The sequence below is a fragment of the Notolabrus celidotus genome, chromosome 21 (genome assembly GCF_009762535.1).
Source record: "Notolabrus celidotus isolate fNotCel1 chromosome 21, fNotCel1.pri, whole genome shotgun sequence".
Classification (NCBI taxonomy): domain Eukaryota; kingdom Metazoa; phylum Chordata; class Actinopteri; order Labriformes; family Labridae; genus Notolabrus; species Notolabrus celidotus.
In genome coordinates, this window is record NC_048292.1 from 28,913,159 (window position 1) to 28,926,330 (window position 13,172).

General features: G+C 45.6%; 1 protein-coding gene and 4 non-coding genes across 5 annotated transcripts; 1 reads left to right on the plus strand and 4 right to left on the minus strand.

Moving 5' to 3' along the window:
* Positions 1-2,287: 2,287 nt before the first annotated feature.
* LOC117805464 lies at positions 2,288-9,238 on the minus strand. Its single transcript, XM_034674194.1, has 11 exons — positions 9,125-9,238; positions 7,737-8,439; positions 7,583-7,654; positions 7,454-7,501; positions 6,856-6,936; positions 6,681-6,758; positions 6,513-6,572; positions 5,302-6,403; positions 3,889-5,014; positions 3,656-3,800; positions 2,288-3,388 (listed from the first exon to the last, which is right to left on the minus strand). The coding sequence occupies exons 2-11, from the start codon at positions 8,434-8,436 to the stop codon at positions 2,307-2,309; spliced, it is 4,494 nt and encodes a 1,497-aa protein (XP_034530085.1). The 5' UTR covers positions 8,437-8,439; positions 9,125-9,238; the 3' UTR covers positions 2,288-2,306.
* Positions 9,239-9,884: 646 nt separating this feature from the next.
* trnaq-cug lies at positions 9,885-9,956 on the minus strand. The gene has a single exon. It is a non-coding gene; the product is annotated as a tRNA-Gln (tRNA).
* A 404-nt stretch (positions 9,957-10,360) lies between these two features.
* trnal-cag lies at positions 10,361-10,443 on the minus strand. The gene has a single exon. It is a non-coding gene; the product is annotated as a tRNA-Leu (tRNA).
* A 722-nt stretch (positions 10,444-11,165) lies between these two features.
* trnav-cac lies at positions 11,166-11,238 on the minus strand. The gene has a single exon. It is a non-coding gene; the product is annotated as a tRNA-Val (tRNA).
* A 552-nt stretch (positions 11,239-11,790) lies between these two features.
* trnad-guc lies at positions 11,791-11,862 on the plus strand. Its single transcript has one exon. It is a non-coding gene; the product is annotated as a tRNA-Asp (tRNA).
* The last annotated feature ends 1,310 nt before the right edge of the window (positions 11,863-13,172 follow it).

Here is a 13,172-nt window from a genome sequence, read left to right on the forward strand (position 1 = left end):
CTTATCACTACGGATGTAATATAGTTTTGATCGCAGGTGAGATTTGGCGCTGTTTCCTTCTTTGACAGATAGATACCCAGTTTCTCAATCCTGTGTGTTGTTAATTTAGAACCCTGAAATAGAATAAAATATTAAAAAACCAAATAAAAGTGACAGGTCAACATTTAATGTGCCTTTTCTCACAGCCTCTGTGATGTGAGGCTGAACATAGAAACTGGTCAAAGGGAATAAAATGAAAACACAAAGACAGAGCTTTGTTTTTGTTTCACTGATGACTAATTCATTTAAAACAGGTAAGAACATAACATTTAACATTTAGAGTAAGAAACACAAAACATGTTTCCGCCCGGTCTCGAACCGGGGATCTTTCGCGCGGGGGCCGCAAATAGTAAAGCTTAACTTCCTTAACTTTTCCCATTCATTCTCTATGGTAGTTCTTATCACTACAGATGTAATATATTTTTGACCACAGGTGAGATTTGGCGCTGTTTCCCCCTTTGACAGATGTAAAGAGACCCAGTTTCTACCGGAGTGTTAATTCAGAAACACAATCAGGTCTATGCTAAGTAGGTTTAACTCACATGAGTGATATGTCGTAGTGTCTAGAATAACAATAATGATATAAAAGTACATTATAAATAATTATATTTAGGTAGCACAATATTTATGAGCTGTCCTGTCATTAAACCCTGAATAAGATAAAGAAAATAAACTTTAAAAACAGAACACGTGTAAATAATGAACGACGGCTTGTGTTTGAGTTAAAACTGTGTTCCTGATAGCTCGACAGCTCCAGTTTATGTTCTCAATCTTAGATCTCCAGAAAAAAAAATCCTCTTTGAACAAACTGATTGTTCCTTTGAAATATCTGTACTACGCTCATTGTTACATCTCTTATCTGTCAGATTAAGTCCATCTAACATCAGTTTTGGTTGTGATTAGCACCTTAAGTCAAGTGGTTTCTAACCTTGTTTGTGGTTTCAGGTCAAGAACTGAAATAAATGACGTCACTGTCTGCACCATCAGTTTCCATAGTGTAGTGGTTATCACGTTCGCCTCACACGCGGAGGCCAGCCGCGTATAGCTGTAGAGGACAAACCAGCCGGAGAGGAGCGCCGCGGAAGAGAGGTAGGTTCGAATCCAGCACGGGGATAACATAATGTCCCACAATCAACTCAGACTGTGTCGCTACATTGTATTCCTATGATCTGAAACAGCTAGATTTCTACATTTCAGGCGAAATGTACAAACTGGTTTTGGGAAATAGTAATCCCACATGATGGAAATAAAGATTAGACAATAATGTTGCTAATTACTGATTTAATTGAATTTAATGATAACAATAACTGTATGTTTCAGTGCACACCAAAACGATGACCTTTTAAAGATAACTAGAAAATGACCGGTTTACCAAATACACTGCTACAGTGTCACTTACCAAAGTCCATGAAGTCAGTGAGAATAATAAGCAGATGTTTATTAATTATTATGTGCAAGTGTAAGCTAAGAAAATGATTATATCAAGTAATGACAGAAAAACAGAAACACCTTCAAGAAGTTTTATTTTAGCACAATAAGACAAGTCTGACCAATACAACACAAATTCAATGTATTATAAATATAAACAAGTGCTTCACAGCCGCTGTGAGGAACTTTCATGTTGTGTTGATTTTGGTAACCCACTGTGGGCAAAGATATAAATTGTATCTCTCTGCTGATCTTGTCTTTACATGCCATGGTGACGGTGTGGAAACGGAGCTGGGAAAGGACTCGGATGGTGATTGTGCTCAGTGAGTCGTGGACCACACTACCAACTCTGAAGACCTTTACATCGGCTGACTACAACACAAGATGGCCAGCTGTGTCATTTCGATTTGGAAAATCTTTACTGTCCCCAAGGGTCAATTTAGTTTTGCATCATTACTACCCTGAACATTTAAAGGCCCCTCAGCATGCAAGACAACTAGAGACTACACTGATGAACTGAAAGAAAACTTCTATTGAATTATTGTAGCCTCTGTTTACCTCACACAGCTCAATGCACACATTGTATCCTATAACAACAACAACTATATAGATAAACAAAAATAACAATAAAGATCAATAAAGAACAGCAGAGCTCTGAATTATTAAACACACAAAATCACTCATAAAACCCCAAACAGGTGAAATATAACATTAAGAGAAATACAAAGTATATTAACAGAATGAATGTCTAAACATATTTTTCTGTATTTACATATTTATATATTTACATATTTACATATTTATATATATACATATTTACAACAATAGGGCTCAGGCAGTCACTTTGGCTTTTCTGTGAGCCATCTGTTCTTTTCAGCGTCAAAAAAGCCAGACTGCTGAAACTCTGTCCAGTTCATCTCCTTGACCATACCCTGTGCCTTGTACAAGGAGAAAACTTTGGAGGGGCAGTAGATGTACTTCCCTGGCACCCCCGGGAAGTATGTATGTACATGAGGGCTGTCTGGACCCTGCTTTAATGGCTGGTGACAGGCCCTGCACAGGCGACCCACTGGCAGCTGCACTGCGGCCTTCCTCTTTGCCCTCTCCTCTGCCACCTTCTTCCATTCTGCCCCCCTCTGTTTGGCAGCCTCCAGCTCCCGCTGAAAAAATGGAGAGGCAGCAAAGTCCTCAAAAGGCATTCTGGGATTGTTTAGGCCCTGATCCCTGTAGGTCATATAGACCTTTGTGGAGCAATAGAAATATTTCACATTGCTGCCTTGATAGAAGAAGTGGACTGAAGAGCCATCGCCAAGATATCTGGACTTTGGCTGACCACATGCCAAACAGTTCCTGGTCAACTTCTTCTTCTGCTGCTGTTGTTGTTGTTGTTGTTGTTGTTGTTGTTGTTGTTGATGATGCTGCTGCTTGTCCAGAATCTCTGTCACAATCTTCTCCACTGCAGCCCGGCTCATTGACTCCTCCTGGGGGGAAGTCACAGGTGGAGGATTGAGAGTAGCTGGAGGAAGGATTGTGACAGGAACACTGACTGTTTGGCTGCCGGAGGTCAAACTCTGCCACAGCCTCTGAGTCTCCAGGACTTTCTCTGGGCTGGTGTTGAGAGAGGAGCTGGTGTTTTTTAGTTTGGCCAGATGCTTCACATATCTGGAGATATGCTGGCAGGTGGTAGGATGCAGAAGGCTGTTGGGGTCAGTGCATGCCCTGTGCACCATGGCAGCATAGTCTGCATCCACCTGCTTCAACAGGCCTTTTTCCCCGTGGTGCTTTATCAGGAGCTCATCGATGGCCGCTCTCATGGGCCCAGTCCACCGGCTGTGGTCCAGGACCTGAACCAGACCACCTGTCTTGATGGGACCAGTGCGGGTGGCCCGAGGAGAGGAGGAAACGGGTAGCAACGGCAAGCCTAAAAAATAAAGCATTAGTTTGTTAATATGTTACAGCAGAGTACTGTTGTTCAAAGTGATTATTATAATGTATGAAAAGTTAAACATGTTACATTTCTGAACTCAAAGATTCTTGAGGTTTTATAACCGTAATACAGAAGCTTTAACAGTTATTCTTTGTATTTCCTAAAAATACATTTAGGAAATGAATTCAACCAAACTGTTCACAGCTGATTTTAACTATCAGGTTTATGTGAGGAGGAGTAGTAGGTGGTAGTTTGAATGACCTGTGTCCATCAAAGCCAGTGTTTCTGCTTTGACTGAGGCAGACGAGGGTGAAGGCAGGGTGTGGGACACTGCGCCAGAGCTCAGCTGAGATGACAGGACCGGCACAGCTCCCACTGGATCCTCCTGCACGGTGCTACTGGTTTCCTGCATTGTGGCATTAAACAGAGCAAAGTTGAGTAAAGAAGTCTAAATATTAGTCATTAACTGAAAGTGAGTGAGTCATCTAGATTACCTGAGACTCTGTGGAGGCTTCAGCAGCAGAGGAGGGATGCACTTCATCCTGGGAAGAAGTCTGCTGCTGCTGCTGCTGCTGCTGCTGCTGCTGCTGCTGCTGCTGCTGCTGCTGCTGCTGCTGCTGCGGCGGCTCCACGGCTACCGGAGCTAAAATGTTCTGAGGCTCCTTGTCAAAGCTCAGAACAACAGGACGGCAGCCTGGCTCCACATAGCGCAGCCCAAACCTCTCCCCTGTGTCCCTGGAGGTCACCTGGAGGACTGGGTATTTCGCCCTCCCTGTCACCTGCAAAGATGCTGTGTTCAGCTGGGCAAGTAACAGAGGGTCGAACACAGCAGGGAGCTCCACACCAGGTAGTTTCAGGTCCACCAGCCTCTGGAAGTTCCAGCGCGCCACTCCCGTCATGGCTTGGGCCTGAAACAGCTCACTGGACACCCGGTTGCCTGTCACCCACTGTGCCTGGTGAAAGTGGAACCCCTCCTGCTGAGACGTGCCTCTTACAGGGATCCAAACAGGTACAGCAGCTCCCTCACCCTTGGTGTAGTTGAGCTGCAGAGTGCCACCATACCTGTAAAGGATTCCCTCCCCAGCCTCTGGATCACTCAGGCAGCCTCTGAGGATGTGGATCCGCTGAATCCTCCACACTTTCAGCATGGAGGCTTTGAAGAGGAGCACATCGTTGGGATCCTTTGCCAGGAAGAAGTGTTGAAGGACGTCTTCAACCCTCTGCAGCAGCTCTCGGGGCTGTGGCACCTTCGTCCTGCAGTGCTCTCTGATGTGCTGCTTGGTGGGGTTAGCAGGAGAGATTCTGCAGAACGTGTACGCCTCCTTCAGCCGTTGAAGATCCTCCTGGTCCACAACGATGAAAGCTGCAGAGAGGAACTGGCAAAAGGAGCTGTACAGAGGATGGTGCTCAGAGACACACTCCCTGGTAAAACGCCGCATGCAGTGAAACAAGTCTAACTTGACAGTAATGCCAGTGTTAAACTTGCTCCTCGCAGCACAGACATTAGCCAGGTTTCCTGAGGTTGCCTCTGCCACTGTAGCCTCTGTTGTCCTCCAGCTGTCCCACGAGAGGTGCTCCCGAGCCCCAGGATCCAGGACCTTAAAGGCTGCACAGCAGTCCCTAAAACATTAAAAAGAAATGACATTGTGTGAAAAATATCTTTCAGTATTTTTTTAATAAAAAATGAGTCTCATACTGGTTTTGAAGTGTGTTACTGGACATGTTCTCTATTAAACATTTGTTCTGTGCTTTAGACTAAAAAAGGGTCAGTTAACTCAAACTGTTAACATCATTGTTACTGTAAATAAACTAAGTTGTAAAGTGAGTAAATTGAACTAATAACAATGAAACAGACCACAGAACACAAGTCACTGTTTAAACTCATGATTCCAGCTCGTTCTTCATACCTGTCCACCCACTGGTACTGGGCCTTGTCCACTCCAGCTGCAGCGTAGCGACGAGCCAGACCCTCATACATCGGGTGAAGTGACTGGTCGCACTCTGACTGCAGCATCACCCAGCTCAGGATCATCCAGTTCTCATTCATGATGGCGTAGGAAGACATTGTGCCGGTGGAGAGGGCGACCTTCCTAGCCACCTTGCGGGTGTGATCCGCCCTGAGCGCCTGTCCAAAGGTCCCCTGAAGCAGCAGAGTGAGGAGCTCCTCCTGCCGCTCATACTCACTGACCAGGCAGTCCACCAGGTAGTGAGATGAGAGGGACACTCCGTTCCAGCCGTCGATGTCGGAGTACCCACCGAATGGAGCGGGAGTGTCCGCCTGTCTGAGGAGCCCAGAGATGGTCTTCTGACCGTAGACTCCTGCTTCAGCGTCCCTGATGTTCTGGACGCTGTGCAGGTAGGCCAGGTGAGCTCTCTCAAACTTCAGGTGGAGCGCCTCCGTCAGCTGCTTCGCCATGTCCTCTGGTGATCTGCCGCTGCGCCTCATCTCGTCCATCACAGACTTGCAGATGGCCTTTTTGAAGGTGAGGAGAGCTGGCACGATGTTGCTGATGCGCTTCGGTAGCTTCTCCAGCCATTGGGGCTTGTCAGCGTACCAGTACTTTTTGCAAGCTTTGCAGGTGAGCCGCGAAGCTAGGATGTAGTACTGGCCGCTGACGCCGATGATCACTCTTGGCCGCCCAACGCCAGAGGAAGCTACCTGCGGAGTGGAACAACCATGGAGACAAGGCAGCTGATAGTTGTTCCTCAGCCTCTCCATGATCTGGTGCTCCGGCTTCCAGATGAAAAATGGATGCAGCTGAAAGTACTTGGGCGACGGCAGCTCATAGACTGAATCTATGAGCTCAGGCTGAGGTGGATGACGCCACAGAGACAGCATGTTCATGGCATGCCGCACTGGACGTGAACCTGGCCAGAGCCCAAGTAATTCCATCTCAGCCTTCATCCATATTTTCTGCTGTTGGGAGCAGTTCCACCTAGCAACATCCTGATCATAGGAGGGGACGGGCGCTTCAGGCTGCTGGACTGGAGGTTCTGGACAGGACAGAGCTGTAAAACCCACAATAAGATACCACAGGACATCCTCAATAAAAGAAAAATAAAGAGAGCTCTGTGTTAATTACTACAATGATTTATACTGAGACTAAGAAAATCATACCTGGGTCATGGACGGTGTCTCCCTGTGCTCCAACAGGAGCCACGTTCTGTAAAGATGACTCTACAATAGTGGAACAAAACAGGTAGGACATGTGAGGTGTAATAATTAAAAACAAATAAGTGCTTCAGGTTTTTAATCATAAAGCATATGAGACATTAGAGTTTTTACCTCCAGGAAGAGACTCTTTAATCCCGAGCTGTGGAGCAATGGCAAGCAGCTGGGGCGGCACTGGTAATGGGACCTTGGCTGTATTCATGGGATTAAAAGAAAAGGGATTGTCACTCAAATCAAAAGCAATTCACACATCTGCATTTAAAAATGAGAAGAAAAGCAATGTAAATACCTTTTACCGGGGTGACATCTTTAGGGGAGTAACTGGCCTGAGCAGCTCTGGAGACTGTGGCCTCTGGCTGAGTCCTGCGTGCTGTTGGAACAAGTCTGTGTTATTTTATTCACAAAGTCAAGCTTGTTTAACTTCATGTTCTGTCTTTACCTGTTTCCTGTGTCACTAACTGACATTACAGATTGAAAATACACTACTGTAAACCGAATTCTTATTTATTAGAAACGGAGAAACATGATGCTTTTAAACATTGTAGGTGAAAACAGGTAGAGAACAGAAACACTATCAAAGTTCAGTCACTGTAACACCTGTCAATCAAGGATTTGGCTTGTAAACCTGTATCCAAGCTACATCTCAAAGCCTGATGGTTTTTTTTACATGCCACATCCTTGAATGACCTCATTCAAAACATGCAATAAAGAAAACACTTACCATCATTGCTGAAATGTTAAGTCCTTTGGTTAGTGGGAGAGCAAAAGAACACAATCATCAAAACAGACCAGAACACGGCCAAAATAACAAACTAGTTGTAAGGACAAAGTGATGTCAGGAGAATCCTGTTGAATACAGAATTCTCCCTTCATCAGACGAAGGAAACCTGTTGCTGGAGGCACAGCTGTGGCCCTTGGGACTTCTGCTAGTGGCCCTGAAAGTAAAGGTGGCATTAAACTTGTATCATGTATGGTGAGAGAACAAAATAATTCTGCTATAATTTAGCTCCACCTACGTGGCTCAGTGAAATCCTTAGATGGGGACAGAGTGAGCATTTCCCTCTCCAGGTCCTCATCCTGCTCCATCACTAAAAGATCAACAACATTAAAGCTGTGTTAGAATCTTGAAATGTTTGAATAAAATGAGTGTTTACATATTTGTGAACTGACCCAGACTGCTGCATGGTGGTGTGGAGGCAGCAGAGACTGCTGGAGGTGTTCGGCAGGACTCGGCTTTCTTCTGCTTCTGGAGATAGGTCTGCAGATGGTGCATTTTGCTGTTGTTTACACAGCTACGACCTAAAATAAAGGCAGCGTAACCATCTGCTCTGCTCTCCCAGATCTGCCTCCAGGTATCCCTGGCCCTGGTTCCAAAGCCAACAGTGTTGTCATCCTCTGACGCCGCTGGTGGTACGGGCTTCCTGGAAAGTAGGTACTCCCTGAGATCCTCAACTTCCCGGAAGCTCCTGGCATATTCGAGGAACGACAACAGGCTGTCCTTGCTGTGGCCCTGAGCGCAGAAGGTCCCTGCCTGCTCCTCCTCTTCTACCTTGTTAAAGAGGTAGACGGTGTAGCCTACATCATTTTCAAGGAGCCACCTGTAGGATTTCCCCTTGTATTTTCCAAACTGGAGAACGTACTCCCCCATCACCTCCAGTTTGTCGGACACATCCCCTCCCCTCTGAAAAACCACAGTAAGGGCATTCGTCCTCACTAGGTCGTGCTTCTGAGGGGGGGACTTGTCCTGAAGGGCAGGATGTTTTTTTATTTTCATGGCCTCATCAGAGGGGTCCTGACGGAGATGACCTGACGGACCCTTCCTGAAGGACACTCTGACTCTTCCAGGGAAGAAGTCAACCATCCTCTTCATATTCTGTTCACAGCAACACACAAGTCATATGAAGTAACAATGATCATACTGTTGAATCATCTTTATCAAAACTGAAAATAACCAGCATATTCAATTACTAAGTAACAACACTAAATAACAACACCTGATCTAACAAACGTTATAGACAGACAGATACAGGCCTAAGATAGAAAGATTGATTCATAGATATACATACACGAACAGATAATGGAAAGTGTGATACCTAATAAATATAATTAAAAGTATTTCATGCTCATTCAACCTCATCCTACATGTACACTAACGCCTCCTGAAATATAACTGGATCTAAACATTCCCATTGACAAGTAATGAGCTAACACAATGATCGCACAAAGGCTTCAAACGTTATTCTGTTTTTTAATGAATCACGGTAAAAGAGTCAATAAGGTATGATTTTACAGTCAGGAGGAGAGACATTCATAAAGAATGAATGAACAGTTATTCCCGCCTCTCTCTCTCATTGATAAAATGAGCTTACATTAGCATTAAAGCTGACATACTGTAAACTTTACCTTAACATTCTCCATCTTTAAACTACTAGCCCGCTACCTGAGCTAACAGCCCCCCCGGTTCGTACCTGTCAAAACTACTTCATTAAACTATCATAAAACTGGTTTGTCAACATCACTTGGGGCCTATAAGTACTGTAAAAGTGAGCCACACTTACGTTTGATTGTTTGAACTCGTTGTCAAAGTCGTGAGAAAAAGCCACAATAAATGCTGTATAACAGTGTTGTTGTTTACCGCTGATGCTGTGACCCGTCACTCACTCAAAACCTTAAGAAACGGGGTTCTCTTAACTGTACCAAAAGGGGGAAACAGCGCCCCCCAAATCTCCATAGTGGTCAGAAATATATTACATCCGTAGTGATAAGAACTACCATAGAGAATGAATGGGAAAAGTTAAGGAAGTTAAGCTTTACTATTTGCGGCCCCCGCGCGGAAGACCGGGGTTCGATTCCCCGACGGGGAGACTCATGCTTCCTACCAGCAGCTAATTGTTTTACCCACAAGGACAGGGGCTTCAAGCTCGTGCTGCTCTCCAGCCGAGGTGAGCTGAGGAAGGGTTAACCTTCCCTACTACAATGGAGGCAATCTAAATCAAATTGCCAACCAAGCAGTCATCAATGTACCGTAAGTAAAGCAGGATGAGTTCATTGGTTCATCCCTGCCTTTTGCCTTCATCAGCAAATTCCAGTCCAATGTGTACACTATGCTTTACATCAGTAGGGCATGCATGCGCTGTTAAGAGCGACTACAGTTCCATTTGATGGTTAGTACGAGCCGGAATTTACAGTGGCCTCTGAACCTTTCAGGAGGATCGGCTGACCCGATAACCCTTGGATTGTTCAAGGGCTCACTGGTGCTGGGCACCTGTGTTGCTTGCCGTCCGACCAGTCGCAAGGCACCTGCGACACCTCGAAAGCAGGTCCCACCGAGATTTGAACTCAGATCGCTGGATTCAGAGTCCAGAGTGCTAACCATTACACCATGGCACCGTCGCATGGCTTCCAGAGACAGCTGTCGAACACGGTCTTACATGCCATCAACATGTATGGTTGTTACTGTGCACACAACAAGAGACGGTAGGCACTAAGAAATACCAGTGAAACAGACGACCGCATGAAAAAGCAACTTTAACTGGCTGTCTAAAGTAACGTGGTCAGCTACGAGGGCTGAGGCTGAGAGCAGCATGTTCATTCTTTGCTGAGAGCAACACGTGCAAAAAGCAGGAGTCAGAGGCCACACAAACGGCACCGTCTCAGTTTAGCGTGTCAGGCACGCCCGCCGTACTACGAGCACAGTGTTTTATTGTCTTCATGCCGCCTGCCGTGTAAAGACTTGATGAGTAATCTCTGTCAGCATCATGTGGCAGACAACAGTGGCAGGGAAAAGCACGTCATGTCAGAAGTGGGATTCGAACCCACGCCTCCAGGGGAGACTGCGACCTGAACGCAGCGCCTTAGACCGCTCGGCCATCCTGACTAGATGGGCAGCGCGGTCACAGGGCGCGGCACGCCGACACGATCACGTAACAAACCTTTTGGCTCCATTCAGGGTGCAGACTGCTACTGTTTTCACCTGGCAACAACAAGAACAACCTTTTGGGCTGGAGGACGAAGACATCGCTCCTTGCAGTGGGGAGGAAGACTAATGGAAGGCCAAAGCAGTTTCTACAAAAATCCAGTTGCAGGTACCTGGCTTTGCTCATGTGTACAACTTGAGTACCAATTGCTCTGCTGATATTACTAGTCCTTTAGTTTGTGAACACAGCTTTGGCTTAGCTGAGGTTTCTGGTCACTTGGACTTAAGCTCAGTCCTGTTACAGGGCAGTATCTATCGCAACAGTAGGTAGGCTGAAGTCAAGTGAGAAACGTGTTCACAACTGTGTGCGCAACCTTCAAGCTGGTTCCATGGTGTAATGGTGAGGACTCTGGACTTTGAATCCAGGGATCCGAGTTCAAATCTCCGTGGGACTGCGAAGATGTTAGATGTTTGTACAGCACACTGTCTTGTTTGAGTGGCAGTTGCAATATTGCCTCCTCTTTGTCATACACTAAATTGAGAGTTCTGAAATGCTTTGTTTCGGACTTGGTTCCAGAATGCGTTCCTGCAGCTTCACGACCGTCCCACACCTACTCCTTACGACTGGCCACTTTCTGATAAGTGCGGCAATCTCCACTGGAAACAACAGCAACGCATCAAAGTGTTTCCGCCCAGTTTCCAACTGGGGATCTTTCGCGTGTGAGGCGAACGTGATAACCACTACACTACGGAAACCGGTGCTTTCGTCACAGTTGGTCGATGATTCATGTCATGCGCTCGATCCCCGGTGAGTCTTGATGCTGCGCAGCGGTGTAGTCCAGTTTCCTGTTGTGGCTATTTTCAGATTTTTCCCCCACCCAGCTTTGTGCACAGCCATCCTGAAGGAAGCGCCCGTAAGCGCCACCGCCCTCATCAACACATACAGTCTGCTCACACAGATATTTGAGAGCATCGTGAAAGACTGCTCATGTGTTTCATACACAACGAAGGCACGAAAAGCCATCAAGAGGAGACGAATGCACCAGCCCTCAGTTGCTCTTATTATGTGACAACGATCAATATCTAACACAAGAAAGAGTTCAACCCAACTGCTTGGCACCGGCTGCGACCCTGCCTCCCACAATGCGCTTTTGTGGGCTCTTCAGTAAAGGGGGAACTAAGGCTCCGGACCTGCTGTGTGTCGTATATTGGACCCCATAGTTGGCGATGCCTCCCTCGGAATGTCTGCACTGTCCTGGTAAAGACAGGAAGACCGCGGCCGTGTGCCAGGGACCACAAGGGCACGCGTCCTCGTTAGTATAGTGGACAGTATCTCCGCCTGTCACGCGGAAGACCGGGGTTCGATTCCCCGACGGGGAGACTTATGCTTCCCACCAGCAGCTAATTGTTTTACCCACAAGGACAGGGGCTTCAAGCTTGTGCTGCTCTCCAGCCGAGGTGAGCTGAGGAAGGGTTAACCTTCCCTACAACAATGGAGGCAATCTAAATCAAATTGCCAACCAAGCAGTCATCAATGTACCGTAAGTAAAGCAGGATGAGTTCATTGGTTCATCCCTGCCTTTTGCCTTCATCAGCAAATTCCAGTCCAATGTGTACACTATGCTTTACATCAGTAGGGCATGCATGCGCTGTTAAGAGCGACTACAGTTCCATTTGATGGTTAGTACGAGCCGGAATTTACAGTGGCCTCTGAACCTTTCAGGAGGATCGGCTGACCCGATAACCCTTGGATTGTTCAAGGGCTCACTGGTGCTGGGCACCTGTGTTGCTTGCCGTCCGACCAGTCGCAAGGCACCTGCGACACCTCAAAAGCAGGTCCCACCGAGATTTGAACTCGGATCGCTGGATTCATATGAGGGAAAAAAAATGACATAATTAGAAATAAATAAATAAGTGAATGAATAAATAAATGCAGAAATAAATGTATTAATAATTGAATAAATACTTGAATAAATAAATGAATTCCGAAATAAATACCTAAATGAATAAATAAATAATTTAATGCTTATATTCTTTCTCATTGTTACCATATTTTATATTAATTTTTTTATTTATTTTCTCAATTACGCATGCACATACACAACACATTTATTTCTCAATATATATGTTAGATTTTTTTTATTTTATTCATTTTTCTATCATTGCATTTCCACATTCATTCATTTATTTATTGATTCATTCATTCACGTATTTCTGTATTTCCACATGTATTCATTTATGTATTTCTGGGTCAATTTTGTCAGAGGAAAAGTATATATGAAAATTAAGTTTGCGGTCCTTACTCCACTCTGAAGCAGGATTGGTTTACTGGGCAAACCAGACAGAAGCAATCGATTCAACTCAACTGCCTTCAGACTTTCGCATTAGCAATGGCGAGTGACAGGACGCTTCCAGAGGTGCTGCGGGAGCTAGCCAACCAGCTTGAAAACAGTAAGTAACAACTTTGTTGCTCAGTCAAATAAGTTTAGAGGTCATTGCATATGTTGAATATAAAGTCAACTGAATGGACTTTGTCAACCATGTGACACTCACTGTATTTTTGTGCAGCACCAGGAGCCACAAACGTTGAAAGTACCCGTCAGTCCTCCCCTTCACCCTCACATAGACACCCTCTGGACGGTGGGTTTTTGAACTTTAACACATCTGTAATATAAAGTCATAAACTAAGC